The 23,049-nt window shown below is 31.3% G+C and overlaps 1 protein-coding gene across 4 annotated transcripts; it reads right to left on the minus strand.

Moving 5' to 3' along the window:
• Positions 1-745: 745 nt before the first annotated feature.
• LOC143064945 (uncharacterized) lies at positions 746-23,017 on the minus strand. Of its 4 annotated transcripts, none has more exons than XM_076238176.1 (14): positions 22,960-23,017; positions 17,475-18,105; positions 16,610-16,711; positions 15,427-15,525; positions 13,989-14,087; positions 13,595-13,693; positions 12,454-12,554; positions 11,436-11,775; positions 7,884-8,075; positions 6,756-7,036; positions 5,460-5,721; positions 4,718-5,018; positions 4,102-4,149; positions 746-1,536 (listed from the first exon to the last, which is right to left on the minus strand). In XM_076238176.1, exons 2-14 carry the CDS (start codon positions 18,045-18,047, stop codon positions 1,232-1,234), a joined length of 2,802 nt encoding a protein of 933 aa, XP_076094291.1. In that variant the 5' UTR covers positions 18,048-18,105; positions 22,960-23,017; the 3' UTR covers positions 746-1,231. The 4 variants fall into 4 exon arrangements, with proteins under 4 accessions (XP_076094291.1, XP_076094290.1, XP_076094289.1 ...); XM_076238175.1 differs by having other exon boundaries at positions 22,929-23,000; XM_076238174.1 differs by having other exon boundaries at positions 22,880-22,970.
• Positions 23,018-23,049: the final 32 nt, after the last annotated feature.

Genomic DNA, 23,049 nt, shown 5'->3' on the forward strand with positions numbered 1-23,049 from the left:
AAGATTATTCGCTTCATTTTTAATGTACAAGTTATCGACAAGTTTAAAAATAAACTCTTCGATACATGCTATGTTTTTATTAAACCAAATACAGACGCGCTTTTCCTAAAGGAATCAAGATTTAGGATAGTTCATGATTATTCTTCTTTTTCATTGTACCATTGTATTCGAACAACTTGCTTATTGAGCTTATCTTCTCAAGAATTCTATATATATACAACGGCTTTTAAAATATTTAAATCTCGTATACTTTTGATGCTCCCCAGAATAATTTAGGAAGCAGTTAATTTTCTTAATCTTCCGTCTGTCCGTCCAAATTAATTCATTTATAGTGTCCTTTGGTTATTTTAAACAAAATTTAAACGTATTGAAAATAGAATATAAAAAAGAAGATGTGGTATGATTGTCAATGAGACAACTATCCACAAAAGACCAAAGTGATACAGACATTAACAACTATAGGTCACCGTACGGCCTTCAACAATGAGGAAAGCCCATACCGCATAGTCAGCTATAATAGGCCCCGATAAGACAATGTAAAACAATTCAAACGAGAAAACTAGAAGCCTACCAATTGTGCGGCAACACGGTCAAAGATCAAGATAGGTGTTGCTAACATTGGAACGAAACTTGAAACATTGGAATATATTAAAAACAAACCTATCAAATGTATAAGTGTTTTCGTATACATATCCCAAGAACCTCGTGAAATAACTTTGACATTAATAATGAAAATAAGAATGTGTTCTAATTACATAATTTATTGAATAAAAGCATAAAGCTTCAAAGCTAACATAATACCATCGCCTCAATAATTTATTAAACAGTAAGTACTCTTTATTCATCAGTGTTAACTCAGAACATGCAGGTACACATACAATTCTCGGTAAATGTTTTTGACTTTCGTTTGAGTCAGAAGCGCCAATTTTATTTAAGGATTTTTTTAATTTATATTTTGAAGCCCGTCAAATTGTCGGAAATTAATCTATGAAACTAGCTGACAACAAATTCAGTAATATATTGACAATAGTAAATTCATATGAAATTATTTAAAATATTAAACAAAATTGAATGTGTAAGATGCGTGCACCTCAAAATAAACTGTGAACCTGCTGTCACTCGACTAGTTCTAAAAAAAATATTAATAAAATAGAATTATTATTTGGTGTAATACATGCACAGTGAGAATATAAGTGGCACGAATAAAGTTATGTCTTCAAGGAATATTCCTTTACCAGCTAAAACATATTTCCCTGAGCTCTTTGTGAGCAATTTTGACTTCCTCAGCCTCAATATCCATTCCAGTTCTTTCTAATGCGGCAACCAGAAAGTTCACCTGACTTTCGTAAGGGCGCCTCCCCCTCCATTTCCAGAAAACTGCATCCAAGAAGTCATCTGTCTTAGGTAAATCACTAGCAAGATTTGCTACTTCTGAAGGTGATACCTTTAGCTGTATTGCTAACTGGTGGGCTTCGTCCATGTTGAGTTTTTTCGCCAGTTGCATTAATGAGGTTATCTTAAGTACTTTAATTGTACCTAAAAAAAACAAATATCTCATATTAAACAAAAATATATTATCCACCTGTACTATTGGCAAGAAATGAAATTATATTTTTTTTGGCGCAAATAAATTATGACATCTTGTCAATGTATAAAGAACGTCCTACAAAACAAGAAGACAAAATGTGTAAGAAACTAGGCACTTATATAGAAAATTGGGATTTCTTTTATAGTGTACCCTTTTGTTGCACTAAAAACAACAAATTTAGTATGTTCCAGTTTAAGATTTTACATAGAACTCTCGCCACAAATGCATTAGTAAAATTGAGAATGGAAATGGGGAATGTGTCAAAGAGACAACAACCCGACCACAGAAAAAACAACAGCAGAAGGTCACCAACAGGTCTTCAATGCAGCGAGACATTCCCGCACCCGGAGGCGTCCCTCAGCTGGCCCCTAAACAAATATATACTAGTTCAGTGATAATGAACGACATACTAATTTCCGAATTGTACACAAGAAACTAAAATTGAAAAAATACAAGACTAACAAAGGCCAGAGGCTCCTGACTTGGGACAGGCGCAAAAATGCGGCGGGGTTAAACATGTTTATGAGATCTCAACCCTCCCCCTATACCTCTAGCCAATGTAGAAAAGTAAATGCATATAACAATACGCACATTTAAAATTCAATTCAAGAGAAGTCCGAGTCTGATGTCAGAAGATGTAACCAAAGAAAATAAACAAAATGACAATAATAAATAAATAACAACAGATTACTATCAGTTAACTGACATGCCAGCTCCAGACTTCAATTAAACTGATTGAAAGATTATGATTTCATCATATGAATATCAGGCACAATCCTTAGGGGTTTAGTATCATACCATCATAACATATATGAGAAGAACATAACCCGTGTCATGCCAACTACTGGTTTTGTAATAAATGTGTTTAGTTCCAATGCAAAGACCCTATAAGTGAATCAATATTAACGCCAAAACAGACATATGGGTTAAAAGAAACTAACTTATGCAGTTTCTGTAATGAAACTAAAGATTCACATAGTTTTTTCACTGACCCCCACACCCCCCTCTTAACTTAATTTGGGAAAAATTGATTGACCAATAGGGATATATGTGAAATCGATTTTAGATTAACAAAACTTGCAGCAATGTTGACCCCCCCCCCCCCCCACCCCAAACTATTTGATTTAAGTTTTTTATCCTACATCGATCTTTTGATGTCGTCCCTAATGTGGAAAATATTGTTCTTGGGTCAGAGTCTTGGGATGTTTCCCTAAACTTACTCACTATTCTGGTTAAATATTACATTTATGCATGTCGCTTTAATACCTCATTACCGACTCTTACAGGTGTCATAGCTATGATTAAAAATTCCTACCGAATAGAAAACATATCTACCTCCTTTTACAGATCCCCTAAAGCAAGAGAGAAATTGATAGTAAATGGGAATTAATTAAAAACTTAGTTCACATGTGAGGAGAGATCTTTCTATTTTGTACTTAAGGCTTTATAATAGTTCATGTAGGATTAATAATATGTTGATGCACATCACAACTGGACAATGATTTGTGTGTATCTTAAAAGTACTATCTATTTTTATTGATATTGTGATATACTAGTTTTTGTTTGATTGTATTTGAATTATCTCCCCTTGACTTATGTTGACATTTATTATGTGATTCTGTCCAACATGTTATCTGTTAATGATCTCTGGTGGCCTCTCCTGGTACCTCTCATGTTCAACATCATTGTATAGGCAGTGATGCATGTGGCTATAGAGGAGAAGGCTGTTGTCATCATTAACCTTATTAGCAGCATATTCAGGTATTCTAATCCAGAGTGATAAAGGATGAGTATGATCGAGTAGAAAATTTAGAACAATTAGCATAACTAACTTTTTAAGTTTAGACTGTTATTGAAAAATTTAATATCAATACATGTATAATGAATTAACTATATAATTATGTATCACAATACTTGGTGTGTTTTCAGATGAAATAAAAATAAATTACAAAAAAAAAAAAAAATTATGGGTTGCAAAAACGATAACTTAACAATTTTGAAAGCTTACTTTTCTAGTTTGAATCTATAAATATATTTCAAAACTTATGCTCTATCTCTGTTAAACAAATTTAACCTAAGAAAGATTTTTCTATTTTTTATATGTCGTTTCTGGTCATATAACGCCTCATATATTCCAGTACTTATACGTTTTTAAAATTATGGGTTAAAGTGTTCCTGTTAAAGGTTAGTCCCGAACAGCTCTCAAAGCTCAGCAAAGAGTATTTGATTAATTTTATCATGCAGATGAGTGATTTACTTGTAAAAGCAGATGAAAACACTAAACATATACGGTACCCGGTTAGTCGAAAAACAGACATCCCCCAAAAATTACAAAATACAAACATCAGCCTACAAAGCAATACACAGACAAAAACAGTAAAATGAAACTCACAAAAACCTGGTCGTGAATATATTGTTTGAAAGGTGCATTTTGTTCTTAGTCATTATAACAATAAGCATCTATTAGATGTTAATTTGTATGAAAATACAGCTATAGTTGTATTACAGCTTACATTCAATATCCACAGGTTGATGACCAACTATTACCAGATCGTCTGCATCTATCAAAATTAATAAGATGACATGAATGACATAGAAGGGAAAGTTAGCAATGTTTTTTTGTGTTCTCTTATGTACTGTTTTTCGTATCTACATTTGTTATTTAAACATTCAATTTCTTTGTTGTTTTTTTGTTTGTTTATGTATTAATTCATTACTTCTGGGTTTTTTCTACATCCTTGTATTTATATTTTATTGTTCTTTCGTCTAAATTTTTATATGTACATTTTTTATTTAAACATTTTGTTTTGAATGAAAGAGATATGATACAATTTGCGTTTTCCTACCAAGTATTTGAATTAACCTTCTAAATGTTGCAGCAAAACAATGCAATTAGGTAGTTGTTTTTAATTGCTATTCATTTTGAAATTTATTTTTAATTTTTTTTATGAAAAACCGCATTCCCGTATTCATTTATCAGAAATTAAATTTGTAATGTATCCAATACATGTTTTTAAAATTTTATTTGTAATGTGGTGTAAAAAATGCACTGATTTTGAGACATTTACAAACTACAACATGATAAAAAAAATAAACGAATATATGTATAGTAAATTCATGTATACTGACCAGCAGCAGGTGGTGGCCGAAGGTGAACTGGAAGAGATGTCAGATTCATGTATGTCGTGATTGGATCTCTTGGTATCAACGTTTCTTTATTGTTTAAACAACCTTTACTTTCAACTACTCTGATTGGTTCTTGTCCTGTCTCTTCTATAAGTTCAATCTTGATTCGACCAATCGGAGGATTACTTTTGTCTACCATCTCAGTGCTGAAAATTTGGTAATTATCTCGGTTTGGATGAAACATGAGCTTCTGTGTGTCTGATTGGTCTGTTCCTATTCTTTTTATATTGCCATCAAACTTAACCTTTTCATAAAACAAATGAGATGAAACAATCCGTATCCACAAAAACAAACAATTCCATTTTTCTCAACTTCTTAAACTCAATTAAATTATCATAAAACCAAGCAAGACACGAAGTGTGTACGAATTCAAATGTAATTGAGAAGGATGGCTAGTTTTCCTGCCGAAATTGAGTTGTTTTTGGCTAAGCTACTAAAGAGACAAAACTAGATACTGATAAATAGCTATTGCTTATTTTTTGTAAACGCAAACATATGTTTACTGATTCACTGATTTATTTTTTGCTGTCTGTTATACATTGCATGATGTAAGCGTTCTTTGCGCAAATGTAAAAAAATACGTCGATATAGAAATCTATCCATTACATATATCATAGTACTAGTATGAATATTGGACTGAATTAACCAGTAAAAACTTACACGTTAAATACAGTAAAATACTTACCCTGAACCACTGATTGACCTTGACTGTATGACTAATACCCTCGACTTCTTGAATCTCATATTGCTTTTTTTCCCAATGTTTCTTTCTCTTTTTTGCCTTTCGTTGTAATGCACATTCTATAACAATGGCATATTCGTCACGGGAAAGTGTTTTTACTACTGCAAAAAACTCGACTTGCCTTTCGTTGTTCAAAGCTTTTTGTATAAGCATAACCACTCCTATCATATCTGAATCAACCTTTCTCTTTGTTACGCCTGTAAATCTTTAAACAAAATAAATAACACATAAATAATTTAACATGAGATTTCAAAATCATTTTTGGATCAATTCAAATTACAAAGTCGATTTATTTTGAAAATCATAGATGCAATGATATCTCATGTTAGCAACGAGATATGATGACTGGACATATTAGCTGATATACATGAATATTTGGTATGCTATAGATAAAGGCAACAGTAGTATAACGAGAGATTTTCGTTGTTTTTCCGTTTTCGGCCATGGCAGTGTCAGTTCGTTTTCGACTTATGAGTTTGAATACTCCTTTAGTATCTTTCGCCTCTCTTCCATTTCTTATATAAGTATCCGTGATTTTGATTAGTTGCTAGTTTTTTTGTGTATTATTTTCCCGGGTTTTCAAATAAATAGATACATATTTTATCACCGACAAGATATACACCCATATGTCGAGGATTTACCTAAACATAAACACTTACTAGTATTTAACCTTCAAAAAGTTGCTTGCTCATTTATATGGGGCGACTGTTTTTGCATTTTAACGTTTTATAAGGAAATTTCCTTTGCCAAGCGATTCATGTAATTGTAGTACCTTTGTTCGAAGCATTTGTTTTAATAAGAATCTCTTCTAACACATAAGGGACCTTGGTAGCCGGGTGGTGTAAGTATTCGAACTATTGTGTAACAATCCAGTCAACACGGAAGCTGCAAGTTCGAATTCCGAACGGGACAGGTGCACTCGACTCCAATTTTAATTGATTAGTAATGTTAGTTTTCAGACCGAAGGTCGGTGGTTCTCTCCCGACCCATTTGATTTCTCCACTAATACATACTGACAGCCACGAAAAAGCACAATAGTGTTGAAAGTGGCTTTAAACGTCAATCAATTTACAACCTGCTTATTTTTATTCGTGCGTCAGAAAAGAGTCTTTTGTATAATGAATGTACATTTATTTCATTTTTTTTATTTCAATCAAAATAAAAACATAATTATGAAACATATATTCCTATTTTTAAATGAAATTATTTTTTATTAGAAAAAAATGAGTGCAAACCTACATTGAGAAGTGCCTAATTTTGAAATTAGCACTTCGTCGTCGACTATCTTTCTGTGCAGTTTCAATTTCCCAATCTTCTATTTCATCAGGGAATTCTTTTGACGACGTTAAAATAACTATTTCAGTATCATCATTTAATGTCGAATGCATTGGTAACTTCATGTCTATTGGTTGTTTTGGTTGTTGGTGGTTACTCATGGAAAGATCAATTACATTTGTAACTAAAACAGATTCCTCCATCGAATCAGCATCTTCAGTATTTACATCTTTAGTCTCCACGACCTGTCAAAATAATTGAAAAGATTTTAAAAGCTTATAACTGCACTTTCATGCATACCTATAAGAATTTATAAATTATTCATATGATACTTGAATGAAAAGCTGTAAAGAGTTAAAAACACGCTGACATTAATTATTTCAACTTCTTGAAAAATCATTTGGAGCGTGATTGCATCAACTTTCAAATTATTTTCCACATTTAAATCATCAATTATAAATATCTAAATAAGATATAAAGAAAGAACAGCTTGCTTTATGAATTTTGGATTTTTTTTTACCATTTGCAGACCAGGGTGTGCAAATAGTCAAAAGATATCATAAGGACATAAGAGCTATGGTCCCGCAGCTAGTTTATTACTCAGTAGCAATGCTAATAAATAGACTTGAGACAACAGTAGTGTACCGATTTTCAAGTCTCATAAATCCATAATGAATATATAAATCAAAGTAAAACAAAAACTGAGGGAATCAAATATGATCAGGATGGAGCAAACCCAAAATCTACGTTAATAAATCTTTCCTCAGTGGTGCTCGAAGTACACTATCAATAGTCGCAACTCCAATCCAGTATTTCGATTGGCTTATTTCCGAGTCTGAGTACGGTATTCATCTCTATATATAAATGAACACAAAGCCTAGTCACTATATCAAAAACATCGTGAGTATGGCCCAGAAGTCAATTAATTAAAATACTGGATTTGGTGTTTTAAGCTCAAATTTGACTTCGAGTTAAGTTTTATGAAAAAAAAGTCTGGTAGTTTGGCCGTTAATTCGACGCCTACTATGCTTAATCACCCTTTATACAAACCCACAATGTCTTTGATATCCTACTTTCATACAAATAACATACATTAAACAGAAGGTCTCCGGGCGAATCAAAAGTGTCCTTAGGTATATCTATTTCTGCATCTGGCTCCATCTGTGGTTGAATGGTCACTGCCTGCTCTGTAATACTGAATACCTCTGGTTTTTCTACGGTGACAAACATGAATGAAACAACTGCACCACTTTTGATGTTAACAGCAACGGTTACATATGTGTTCTAAAACAAAAGAAAAAATGACCAATAATAATTTATAACCTTATCTCTTCTTACAGCAATATCATAAAATATCAAACTCGTTACTTTTCGATAGTACCAATAAGACTTACATAATCTAGTTAATACAAATACCTTACTTATGTCAAAATAAAGTATACTCAATTTGAAATGGTTGATAACCTGTTGGAAACACTACGCAAAATTCAGGTAATTTATGTCTGTAGTCGAGCACTTATATCTACAAGATGGAAGCTGTAGTTAAGCATCATTTAAAATATGAGATGAGGATAAGAAATGATATGCTAACCTGCTTTTATATCAAGTGATATCGAATAAATTTTCCATGACGGTTTGATATTTTATAAATACATTATACAGTGAAATGAAGTTGGCTTTGATCAGGAAACCACAATAGAGTTTGATATACATGTATTTAGTAGACATCAAACCACCAACATTTCTTTCAAGGTATGAATTAGTGGATGTCGTTTTCAAGAAATTTATAACTCGCTGTACACTCATGTCTCAATTACTTTAAGTTTCAGTAGGTAGGTAAATAGGATCAATTCAACAGTTTATAAGTGTTTTAATCCTGTGTCTATGCAACATAAACAAATTTGATTGATAAAATACCTAAGTATACGTCATGACGAATACAACAATAATGTCAGGATTATACAGTCCAAGTACAATAGCACAGTGTAGATACTATTCTGTACGCTATCCGGAAGTCGCGATTTTCGAAGCGAGAACTTTTTGAATCACATTTTAAATTTGATGGGTATACTGAATTAAACGGTAAGTTGATCATCTGTACATTGCTTATTGATTAATTCAGCCGACATCGATATTCTCAAATGGTTAAGAATTAAATTCCGCACATTCATTATTCGTATCTTTTCCTTAATCAAGAGATATTCAAGTGCATCACTAAGAAAAATCAGTCGGCGAACCTAAAATCAATCTTTTTACCCTCTTAGTGTTCAAATTAACCTGAAAACCTGACTTAATTAACTAAATGATGTATATTTCAAGTGGTGGTAAAAGTTTCAACCAGATCTTTGAAGCCAGAATTAAGAAAATTACACTTGTTTGAATTTCTCACTGTACGATCAGTCTCGCTTGTATATTTTAAAACTGTATGATCAGTCTTTATGTAACTGTATTCTAGTGGTGATTTCAAAGTTATTTACGATACATTAGAAGGTGGTATTTTTCTAAATAACACAAATATATTTCAATACATTCACATCCTGAAAACTTATGAAACATGTTTTACGGCTTGATAGGGTGTACTCGACTTACTACATTAAGTATAAGGATGTTTAAATGTTGCTAAAATAAGAGGAAGGTTTGATGTATACTAGTATATAAGTTTCAGACATGTCCTTAATTATTCTTAAAACTGTACAAATAAAAATGCATGTATTTACACACATTCGAGGCCGTACCGTAGCCTATACTTGATCACAGTTCCTTCACTTTGTTTAAGATGTAGAGCAGTCTCTTTGACACTCAATATTACACCACTTTGTCAAGCGGGGGGTTATAGTGATAAAAAAAGTCCGTCTTTCCGTTCGTCCGTTGGACCGGTACAATATGTTTCGCCGGATTTGTAAGCGCATCTCCTCATAAACCACTTAATATACATTGGGGGTTCCGGCCATTTTTAAATAGAGAGAGGGTCCGATCCAGGAGAAAAGGGGATTCCAAATATATGTTCCAATACATATGCATTGATAGTTAAAAAAGGGTTTTAAACTGCCGGATCCCTTTTTTTTTAATCAGTCACTGATATAACTATTAATTTATCTTATTCGGTTTCCTTATCATAAATGATAATGACTGTATTGAGCACCGTCTATTTCGAATTTTAGTAAATTCTTGTATGGGGTTACTTTCAATAAGATACGGACTTGAACATTGCATTATATGGGGGCATCCATCAGGTATTTCCAACACCTTCTAAACCAATCATTAAAGTTTTATGAAATTGCTCCATTTTTACTCGATTAATGCATTATGGACCTTCTATTTCTGTAAACTTACCAAAATTATATCACATGAATTATCCCCCTACGCAAAGCTGTCTTTATCCATTTTTTTTTATTTTAAAAGGGACAAGCTTGATTTATGTTATCACCAATTGGTCAACGGCGGACGGTGTAAATAATCTTTAAACGATACACTATTACAAAGACCACAAGCGAATCATGTATTACTTTTTAGGCATTTGATTTTAAATAAGACTGATGGAACAAAAATACAATTATTTTGCCGTCTAAAAAAAATCATAAGAAATATATTTGTATTGTCTGATGAAAGTAATTACACGTTATAGTTCCCTGGATAGTTCATAATATCACATATACACGTATAAACCTTCAAATTTCTGTTGTTTTTTCTTCAAAATCACGACTGGTCATACAGTCAAAAAATCTGAAATCGCTTCTAGAATACAGTCAGTCCTAGACTGATCGTACAGTAATTTATTTTGGGATCCTCAAGGAAAACATATTTTTTATGGGAAATACGAATATTCTACTTAAATACGAAAAGAATATTGAAACAGTATATATTTAACTGTAAACTGATGCAAATATTTGCAATAAAAGATTATTTGGTTTGTACTACGAGAGCAAACTTGTCCATCGATTTCACTTCTTTCTACCAAGTTGATGTGATGCACACGTATATTTTATATTCTAATGCCTGTTTTTGTTACAGTTACTCATAATTTATGATGCTATATATACCTTGAAGATGTTCAAAGCACTTTGTAGATATAGGAGTAAACAAATGATGAGAAAAGTTACCGTAGGCAAAACCGTCCTGTTAGCCAGTTGGAAATCATCGCTTCGAAAATCGCGACTTCCGGATAGCGTACAGAATAGTATCTACACTGTGAATAGGACAATACTGTTTTTTGAAAGATTTCTGACGCCGCTAATTGAAAAACATATTCCCAACGAATGCGGTAGGTAGTTTGAAATTTTCGACCAAAAACACGGTGTCAGTTTAATCTGAAGCCGATTTTAAATAATTCAGGCTTTAGGTGTAATTCGTTAAACAGTTTAACCAGAAAACATGTTATCATACACTAGATGGCTTTACAATTGAGAAGTCGTGTAATTTACATATCTGTAAATTAAACCCTTGCATCCTTGTATTGTTTATAGCTGTACTTTATTTGAATTGAGTTCGGTATACTGATCAGTATTTTTTAAAGCTGAACATTGTTTATGAAGTGAAATTTACAGCGAATATAAACAAAAAACAAGTTAGTACATTATTAGCATTGTAAAAACCCAAAATAAGATACATTATTTCATAAACTAATAACTGATTATTTGTACATACATTTTTCTCTTCATTCCGAATTGAACTCTCAATATTTACAACATTTCCATTTGGTGAAACAGCTTTTAAAGTTTCGTTGCACTTCGGAAGTCCAGTTAGCTTAATTTCAAGAGTGAATACAGTGCTTGAACTTCCCCATGCTTTACACTCGTATATATCACTGAACAAATCGTTGTCCTCACTGATATACTTCTGGACATTCGTATATTCCACAGGAAGTTTACAACAATAGAAAAAGTAAGGTAGACGTTGTAACGTCTTTGACAGTAGAGTAGCTCCTATTTTTTTCATTTTGGTATCCTTTTCAGGTTCGATATACTTAACGCCAAATATAATTCCACTAATGGAAAAAGAAAAAGTATAGTATTAAAATATATTATAACAGGGAAATATTTCTTCAATTTAGTTGTGTCTCCACTAATAGTTGATGTGTTTACCTCTGTTTTAGCTTGTTATTCGGATTTGTTTTTTGCTTAATCGAATAATGTTAATTGAACAGCAATATATAGTACTTTTGCCTTTACTAGTCAGTTCAACTGCAAAAAAGGTTAAATTATCAAAAAATATCGGAACCTGCATTTCTGAGGAATGTACTCAGTATATTTTTGAGTTTTGTATGCTTAACCTCTTGATCTTTTCATCTACACCGACACATATCGATGGACGCTTTCAATCTAAAACTTATGACAAATGTGATGATTCAAATGGTCAAACTCCGTGCTTACCGTATCTTCGTAAGCCATTTATGAGATTTGAACAGCGGTAAACTTCTATTACATGTATATCACATCTATATATTTCATACTACTGCTTTTTATGGGGTTTTTTTCTGCTTAAAAGTAATTTTCAAAGTTAACTGGTGTTTTGTTTCTTTGTAATATATAAATGGTTTGAAAGTCATAACAAATTAATGCATTTTTGAAGACTCATACTTTCAGCAATTGAACACACTGATTGTGTCTGATAAACCGTAAATTTCAAAAAAAATATATACAAGCAGGTCTAACATATAATATACCCATGCTTATAACCAGCTAAACGACTGCTTTGCTTCTTGAATATCTCAACAATAGCTTGATCCTCCTTGTTTCTTGATGTTATTGCTTCTTCAAGCCATTGCTGTCAAAGTGAAAGTAATAAAATGAAGTGGTTGCCAATAAATGTTAATTAAGTCCAATCCAAGCTTGTTTGTTTATAATTTTTAAGAAAGATATACTAAATAGACTATATATGTTACAGCCAAAACGAGAAGAATGAAAGAACCACAAAATATCAAGACTACTAAATCCATCAACTGACTACTTATTAAGGAAATTGTCATTAAATAATTGTAGTGGAATGTCAAATATGATTTTTATCTCATCTTATACTGAATTGAAATATGACACTCCCAGAGGGTAAGATACTGACAAAATTCATCATAGATTCTGATCAGATATATGATATCTTACTTCTTAACATTACCGATTATGATTTCTATGAATTGTAACTCACATAGGAACAAAAGGCTATAAATACTGAGAAGTGCTTTCTACAAATAAACTCATCATAGATACCAGGATTAAAATTTTATATTTACGCTAGAGTGATTTGATCATCTAATACTGTTTCATTTTATGCTCTTAAATTCAGTTTTGTTTAATCTGAAATTCAGAAGTGGTGATATAGAGCCAAATTTGGTGAATAAATAAAAATACATTTGCTATATAATTCATAGTTTGTGTGCAGTGTTACTACAACAACATTTTAGGTTAAGGTTTTTCTTGACCTCTACTTTATGCATGCAACATATTTTTAATCCTTTCATAACTTACCTTGACGAAATGGTCGTTGCATTAGACGTATAGGTCATTGCACTAACATTGAAATATAAGCCACCATATGATATATGATAGATGACTATGAATACAGGAAAGCGCGAACAGTTTGTTAAATTGACAACAAATTGCTTCTCTAATTATCTAACTTTTGGTAAAGTGCAGGTCTACCAATGTTTAACCACTAAGCATTATTTTGTCATTTCAATTACAAGTAAAACACAATGAATACAATTTTAGGCAGAAATACACATATATAATTTAAAATTATTGGGTTGATGAATGTACTTTATGGAAAGTTGTTCGAAGTGTCCGACGATCTTATAAACAGCATTTTCTTACCCAGTCTTGCATGACAAGGTCTGCTCCAAAGAGACACAAAGCATCGATCACTTTGATATGTTTTCCACGGACAGCTAACTCCAATGGGTTATTACCTTGCTAAAATGAATAACAGGTAGATACAAATGCAAAGCAAAAGTGTATAAAGCAAATATTATTATGACAATATCTAATTTGAATTATTTGAAAAGCAACGTAATATATAATCAAATAAGTAATTTGATAATTTAGTCTGTCATCTCATTTATACATGCAAGTTTGAATGTGCATTTGTTTCATCAAATTACATTAAAAATTGTTAATCAATTTGATCACAAGTTATCTTAATGAAATGAAATAGATATATGAAAAAAAAGTTGCACAATTTGTTTTCATATAAAAGATAAATCCATACCCAGTTTAATGCATAAACATCTGCCCCTTTAGCTACCAAAGCGACCACTGTTGATTCATGACCCGTACGTGCAGCTTTATGAAGTGCTGTTTCACCGTTCTAAAATTTGAAGAAAACAATAGTTTGAATAACGAATTTATGTTATTCTAAGTATACCATAAACAAACAGGTAAAGAGGTGATATTCTTTGATCCATAGTTGTACTGTCTTTCAGTTGATTCCTTTTCTATACCTCTTTTCTGTTACTATTATCTAAATATATTTTTTCTTCGTGGTCCTTAATCTTGGTACGAAGTTATCCTTTCTCTTGTTGTGTACTGTTTTACAAATGTCCGAAGTTCAGCGGATATGTGGGGTTGTTGAGCACCATCACAAATACTTTATCCGCCACATTCTTTATATGCCTGTTTAGGGGCAGGACACTATCATGCTGGGGTTGAGATTAGGTTGATGTCCGTTATATTAGTTTTTCCTGAATTTGTGTGGTCATAATTCAAGCCGTTGTATTTTTAGTTAGAATTGTTTCACATTTGTCATCTTTCATAGCTGCCTTGAATTTGTTAGTTTTACTCATGTTTGAAGACTTATCGTGAGTTTATTAAATCAAGGTCATCTTGACTCTCTGATAGAAGATATGTTTGCTATTCCCAATAAGACTTCACCATCCTATTTAATATTTACAAACAAAATTCATGTTAAGGGTAATTGATATATGCACTTTATGCAATGGTTGACTAGTAGTGTTTATTCTGTTAATTCTGAGGCTGTTGATGTTATTGTGTGATGCTCAAAATCATGTTGATTGACGTCGATTGTAAAATAGAAAATGTCATTTTTGCTGTCGACTGTATTGTATTCTGTTAAACCGTTTGTATTTTTTATTCAAATATTATTCCGCTGATGAGATGGATATTTTATAAAACTTGTCTTAAAATTGTGGGTTGAAACTCGTTATTGAAACTTTCAAACGATCTGCAAATTTCATTTTTGTGTCTTGAAAAATAAATAAATTTGACAAAATTGTTTCATTTTGTTTCATTTTATTAATTCGTAAGCATGTTTCGGCTACTTTTTAATACATTGCTATTCGATTTTTTGTCTTTTACTTACCTCAATGCTATCCCCTTTGCTGGGGATTATAAACTACCGTATAAGACTTATATCTGGATAAGTACTTACATCCTACCTTTCCAGGGCACCTGATATCACCCATGTTTTAGATTGGTTCATGTTTCTTGGTCTTTAGTTTTCTAGGTTTTGTTTAGTGTATAATTTTTCGTCTGTTTGTGTGTTGGTATTTTTCATTTGTTGTAGCCGTGACGTTGCCAAGCTGGTTTTTTTTCGACTCACGAGTTTAAATGTCCATTCGGTATCTCTCTCTCTCCTCTCTTTAAATTCTTTTTCATGAAGTTTGTCAAAAATTATACGAAATACTTACACAGTCCCATATCTTAACACTGGCCCCTTGTGATATAAGTTTTAAAATCAAATCATCATATCCTGCTAAGGCTGCATAGTGTATTACATTACATTTTGTCTGAAGTAAAAACATAGAAAAGACAGGTTAACCTCATTAACATTTTGGCAAGACTGTAAAGTATGATAGGAATCCAATAGACATAGCACATTCGTTATAATACTAAAATTGCTTTTGGGTATATATAGATATAAGTAGATGTTGTATGAGTGCCAAGAGGCAACTCTCCATCCAAGTCATAATTTGTAAAAGTAAAAATTATATATCTTTTTTGATATCGAGTAACATAGTCATCGGCAGTGTTTGGAAGTCATGTTGATGATTAAACAGATGGCGTTTAGTTTAAATAAAAATGAGGAAAGATTGAATGCAACGCTCTTTGTTTCCTATGGACATATGTAAATTTGTTAAGTGTTTTAATATGTTATAAATCAAGTTAACTAGTTAGGGTCAACTATGTACTAATGAATTTTACAGCTAAAAGAAAGGGTGGATATCTTACAACTTTTTAACAAATCCATATAAATAGATTTTTGGATAGCTCAAAATCCATACAGTCACGTTTAAAAGTATTTTTAAAACAAAATATTAAAAATTCATTACTTTAATCTATTACAAAAACAAATATATATATATATATAATATGCATAAGTCTTTCACTGTTCATTTAAAATATACACACCAATTGACTATAATTTTAAACGCTATGGCCTGTACAAAAATGCATCAAAAGATATCTTCCGTCATTAAAATATTTGTAAATGTAAATTGTTTTGTGTCAAAATCTTACCTGTATATTTAAACATAGATGTTATATATAATCAATAAAACAGCTGTTTTTTAATCAAAATTTGCACAATACAATACCTATTCGACTATAATTAACGACATCTAAAGTTTTAAACAAATATACCCCAAGATATTTAGTGTTTAAATTTGTCAAAAGTCTCGCCTGTTTCCATATCGACTATAATTTACGGTCATTCTTTTTATATGAAGGATTTTTTCGTTTTTACTTGATGGCTTAAATGATCACAATATTAATATTATGCTAGTAAAGGATCATACTGTAATTATCTTAGTTTATTAAATTTTACTTAAGGCAAACCAATTTTCAACTTTTTTGTAATTTTAAAATATTCACTTGATCAAGAAAATGTATGTCAGCTCCATTGTCGATGAGTTTTAAAGCTGCTTGTTTCTTCCTGTTTTTCACTGCAAATAACAGCTCAGATCCCCTACTGTCCTGAAAGTAAAATCATCTCTGATTAAAATAATGTTCGTCACCAAGTAATGTTCAATCGACTTTCATGAAAGGTTTTTATTCTTTTTTTTTGAAAATTGCCACTTACGATAAAACTCACTTAAGCGAACATGTCCCATATTAAGAACAAGAAATGATGAGTTTTCCCATTAACATAAACACCACATATTCTTTTGAAGATGCCGTTATATGATTCATGTTATGAAAGGAGTAAAGTCACACAAATAAACACACACATACTTATATACATAGATACAGTTCTAATAGACAAGTTATTTTATATATACATGTATACAAGGTTTTGAATAAATTCAGTATATATATTTTTTTCGAAATCTATATATATATATTTCACAACAACAACCTTTGACCAAAGGAATATTCACTCTAATGGTCAGAAAATGTATCATTGTAGAATAAATATAGTTTTCATCTGTTCAAACTAGAATGTCAGTTTGTTTTTGTTCTGATTTCATTAACATCCACAGATCCTTACTTACACTTTTCATATAAATTTTGTACATAACAGCTATCAGAAACTAGATGATATCAATAGAATGCCAGATAAATGGTACACATGCATTTGATCGATACAATGTATGATTGAACAATTATATCTGATTCACACCAAGTTCTAAATGAAAAGTATATACAATGTACATCAATTGATTCATTATCAAAGTGATGATTATTTTCTATATTTTAAATAACTTATTTGCTAAACAAGCAACTCTATAATAATCACCTCAAGTATCTGATTCTTTTGCACCTCAAGTGTCTGATTGTTTTGCATACTATCTTGCAAAATTGGAGCCTCATTTTCTTTCCCAGTCTCATCTGTGACAACTGGAGACACTTTGGATGTGTGTTTTGATTTACGCCGTTTTGCTTTGCGTTCTATCGAACTTGGATCTGTTGTATTATCACTTGTGTTTATCGTCGATGTTTCATCTCTGTTTTCGTTTTCAACTATTGACAATGTTTTGTTATCCTTTACTTCATCAACTATTGGCAATGTTTTGTTATCCTTTACTTCATCAACTATTGACAATGTTTTGTCATCTCTTGTTTTATCAACTGTTGACATTGGTTTGTCATCTCTTGTTTCATCAACTATTGACAATATCTGTTCATCCCTTGCTTCATCAATAATAGACAATGTTTTGTCATCTTTTTCTCCATCAACTTGTGTTTCCTGACCTTCATCAAAGATCTTACTCGTTCCACCGTTTGGATCATTACTCAGATCATTATTTTCATGAGTGTCTTCAGTGTATGACTCGGTTATATTGGTGGATTCATCTATTTCGTCAGCCATAGTTTTAGGTCAGATAAGGACTTTGCATTTCAGGTTACTTATATATGCGTCATAAAACCTTTAAATAAGGAAATATTCATTTTAGTAAAAAAAAAAATATTTTGGTCAAACGTTCATACAGATGGCTGATAACACCAAGAAATATTGAAGCAAAACAAATCTTTAAAAACTGACGTTGTTTTTGTATAAAAGTATTCATCAGGTTTTCATAATTACTAACTGTTCAACTATTACCGATAAATCATCATGCCACGTTAAGATAGACAGGCTTGGTTGTCATGTTTCATGCTCTTAAGTCGCATTATGTGGACACAGATCAATACCAACATTGAACAGACATCTGTGAGCCTTATTCTTATAAAGAGAATATGTCTACATATTTAGCTACTAGTATATGCAGATAAACTCAGGAAAATGTTGTTTAACATTATTGAAGTGTAAAATTATTAGCTGCACACTGAGAAAGGAAATCAGTTGTTAGTTCCACTAGTGACAGCTGTTGTGTAGCTAATTACAAGTAAAACTGGATGACAGGTCGTATTGAGGAATCATCCGGTTAAGTGAAAGAGAATACATCGTGGCTATCAACATAAGAAACATATACTATGTCATAGAAGAAATTCACACCCATATAAATCGAAAATAAACTGACACGCATTGGCTAAAAATGAAAAAGACAAACAGATATATAACAAAACATAGAATACTTATGACTGATTTACACGAACCCTAACAAAACCTTGGGATGATCTTAAGTACTACGGAACAGTAAGCAGTGTTGAACCCGTCGTGTTGCTCATTTAAGTACACACCGGTGATACGTTACATTCTGCAGGTGACATTCAGGGAAAAAGGGGACGGAATATTTGGAACATTTCCGTGTTCATCTGTGAAACATTGTAAAACAAATTATATACGTTGTGTCCTAGAAATTGAATTAATTTAACACTAAAGACTTAATGTTTTTCATTTAGTTTATCAATTCTGAAAACTTTTCAACCCATACTCGTTCATGTTTTCATTAATGATAAACAAAATTTACTTTCAGATTGTATAGCTTTTTATGAAAGGGCCCTGGATAATGTAGTTTGTTTAATTATGTTTTTTTTTATTATTGTGTCCGGATTACTTTTAATTGTCTTTCATTTACATTAATTGTTATATTTGAACTGTGAAATAAAGCGTAGATTCATTTATAAAAAGGACTATCGGTTGTAAAATGTATGCGGAATTTCTCTTATCTTACGATACCCTTCAGTTATAAATAAACGTGATACTGGTGTATACAAATGTAGACATGTAAATGGCAATATTCCAAACAAAATATGTGCATGAGTATGAGGCTAACAGTATGATCGAAAAAACCTTTCTGTTCATGACACATACAAATAGAATTACACCCAAATACTTTTTTTTTATCAACATCTTTAATATATTTAACCAACAAGTTGGGTTTGTTGTGTGATTTACCTTTTTTTAATTACAAGGTACACATACAGTCTTAATTCTATTTTGAATATAATTCAGTTTTAAAATCAATATACAAATACACCACTGATATTGAGGTGTACCAATTCATTCCTAACGTTTTGTAGGTTATTATATAATTGAATGAAGTATTGTACTTTATCTATAATGACATTTGGCGAAGGGTTAAAAAGAACGGGCCTTAAATTTAAATATCTTTATTTTACTTTTATACTGATTTTGTTTTGTTTCTGGTCCATATGAAGGCTACCTAGTGTACACAAATTTCGAAAACCGTTGACGATCATCTGTTTTCTTTATTATTTGTTTTCTCCGATAATAGTATCAAAGAAGTTCAATTTATTTTAACCAAATCAGTATTAATTCAATATAATATGTGTTAGGGTGATACTCAGTGTTGACATTCAATATTTCGTGTTTTGTAAAGAGATCAACAAAAAATGTAATAACCATACTTTGATTATTTTCTTATTTTATTCAAGAAAAAAGAAAAATACTTAGTAATATTTGGATTCACAATGTTTTGCAAATATTTAAATACAAGCAGAGAGAGAAATAACTTCCAGAAGCTAATATTCTCTTACGACACGCTCGTTTTGTAATATAGTTTGCCTCCTTAAAGATGCTTGAGGTCTTAACCTCAGTTTTAAATCAAATAAATACGGGAAGAATAGCAATATCATTTATCTGTAAATAAGTACTCAAATACTAAAATTGATAAGCGCTTCTATAAACATACTACAAAAAGTGTAAATCGTTTATAGAGAGAATAACAAGCCCCTCCTTACAATCACAAAAGTGTACGGAAATGTTTGCTTTAAAAGTAGTGAAATTTTCTTTTTGTAGTGTTATCCAACAATCTTCTGGAGCTATGTGAATAAGACTATCTACTAACCTCAAGAAAAAAAAATGCGACAAAAATTATCAAATCGTAACTCTGAATTTTGACATCTTTAACATCTAAAATCGTAATAACTCCAAACAACACAAAATACAATTGTAAAACGGTTTCATTTCAGGAGCTTTCAACTTAAGCTTTATCTCTACTTCTTCTCAATCCTAGACCTTTTTACCGACATGACAAATTAAACTAAGGAATTCAGAAGAATTGGACCTTAGACACGCGAATATGATCTTATTTTAAAAGTAATATTAACATAATTGTTTGGCCATTAGTAACATATTGCGATAAAACTGTGAATCAAAATCAGACGTAAAAAGTGAGTAGTATTTTAAAAAACCAAATTTTCTTCAGATATAGTATGCTCATGTTGGGGTAGACTAGACGCGTACATAATATACGATTCAATACTAATTACGCTACCCAGTTTACTGTATCAGTTGTGAATAATGACAATTAATGTCTCTTTAGTCATGTTAGTGATGACCGAGATCCAAAACGTTTGAAAATAAATTATCTACATTTATTACAAACGCTGAAGAGTTGATCAAACGAAAAAGACTTCAATTGAACAAAATACGCCTAAGACAATTAAATTTTGAAGGTATCAACCATCATAAACAATAAATCAACAAAGAATGAACATTTGTTTATCTTTTATATATTTAAGTTTTATCACTAAAACACTAAATACTGGGCTGGTGAAATACCCAGAAACATAAATATTTGCCAGCTGTGGCTTCGATCCAATAGTTGTAAAACCAGATACAAAGCGTTTAATTTCACAATTTTTTTCCCTTCGAACTTGTCATCACCGATTGAGAATTTTGATGTAGGGATTTTTTAATTTTTTTTTCATGATTTTCTTTTTAATAATATAAAAACGATATAGATATATGGATTCTTGTACTATCAGAAGCAAATAATAAGTCTAGATATGTATAGTGGGAAATGAAACATCGAAAGGATAAAATAAGTATCACGTTGTCCAGCTTACAAAATTGCAATTTTGTACTTTTCTTCCCATTTATTTCTCAATTTATATAATATGTGTACGTTAAAAAACCCATCTTTTGACACTCCCTAAAACGCTCGTCGGGCAGACAAGTTGTAAAGCCTTCTATCTTTAAAGAGATTATTTCTGTTGTGTGTGAATGCATCAAAAAGAGGAGATTTGACACTTTCATTATTAACAGCGATTGTATTAGATACTTTGGAACAACACGTTAATATAACCTCCTTCAGAAACTCATTAACTTATAAACTAAGTAGACTCAATCTGGCTGTGCTTTAGACCGTATTCAGAATGACATTTCAAGAACACTATTGCTGATATATAAGGTGAATAAACAACAATTCGGAAGTTTAAGTTATGTTTTTTCGAACAGAAATCGTCAATGACGAATCTTAATTATTATTACTACACAAAATGCTTGTCTGAAAATACATGCAGTTTGATTCATCAATTTAATAGAATTTTGCACAGAATTGTAGTCCTATTTAAAATATCATCGAGACATATCTGGTTGTGCGGCGACAATTTTTTTCTTGATTGCACATTTAAAATAGTCTTATACCAGTATCCGAATTTTTTTATTAGAATACATTTATAACAGAATTTATTGTGCTTAACTGCAGAATAATTATTTTTATTTAAAAAAAGATGTGGTATGATTGCCAATGAAACAACTCTCCACAAGAGACCAAAATGACAGAAATTAACAACTATAGGTCACTGCACGGCCGTCAACAATGAGTAAAGCCCATACCGCATAGTCAGCTAAAAAAGGCCCCAAATGACAATGTAAAAAAATTCAAACGAGAAAACTGACGGCCTTATTTATGTACAAAAATTGAACGAAAAACAAATGTAACACATAAACAAACGACTACCAGTGACAAACAGGCTCCTGACTTGGGATAGGCACATCCATACATAATGTGGCGAGGTTTAAACATGTTAGTGGGATCCCAATCATCCCCTTAACCTGGGACAGTGGTAAAACAATACAACTTAAAAACGTACTATAAAAAAATCGAAGGAAAAAGGCTTAACTCATCAGGTGGACAAAAAAAAGTGCATCAGATATTTCTACTTATTTAAATGTTGACATTCATTTTTCATAAAAAGCAGATTCTCATTTCTTTTCTACAACTAATGTTAAAGTTTAAGATCGCAGATTTGCCATGTTATGTTCTACAGTGGTTTGCACTTCATTTCCAGTTTATATACACATTTTGTCAACATACAATTTTTCAATTTTCAATTTCTAGACTACTTCAATTTTGCTGCTTTATATATATATATATATATATATATATATATATATATATAAAGAAAAAAATGTACTCAATTTATAAAGGTACGTTTGTGAAGAGACAATATGATGGTGTTATAAGAATACTAGGCAAATGAAACAAATATGTAAAACTAAAAACATACCTTTAGACTTCATACCTGTATTTAAACATGTCGTATATATATTGATTACCTTATTGCATATGTATAATGGAATATCGTACCCGAATGTGACTAAGAATCCAACTGCCTTTGCCAAAATCAACAAAGATAAAATTTTAATGATTTGTTAGATTGAACTTCCTGGATCATTA

The sequence above is a fragment of the Mytilus galloprovincialis genome, chromosome 2 (assembly GCF_965363235.1).
Source record: "Mytilus galloprovincialis chromosome 2, xbMytGall1.hap1.1, whole genome shotgun sequence".
Classification (NCBI taxonomy): domain Eukaryota; kingdom Metazoa; phylum Mollusca; class Bivalvia; order Mytilida; family Mytilidae; genus Mytilus; species Mytilus galloprovincialis.

Coding starts and splice junctions, on each gene's coding strand:
- LOC143064945 (XM_076238176.1), bottom strand. CDS start 18,047: ATGGCTGACGAAATAGATGAATCCACCAATATAACCGAGTCATACACT. Junction 5,722..6,755: donor AAAATTAGGCACTTCTCAAT/GTAGGTTTGCAC, acceptor TTTTGTTTAAAG/ATTTACAGGCGTAACAAAGA. Junction 5,019..5,459: donor AGGTCAATCAGTGGTTCAGG/GTAAGTATTTTA, acceptor TTTTATGAAAAG/GTTAAGTTTGATGGCAATAT.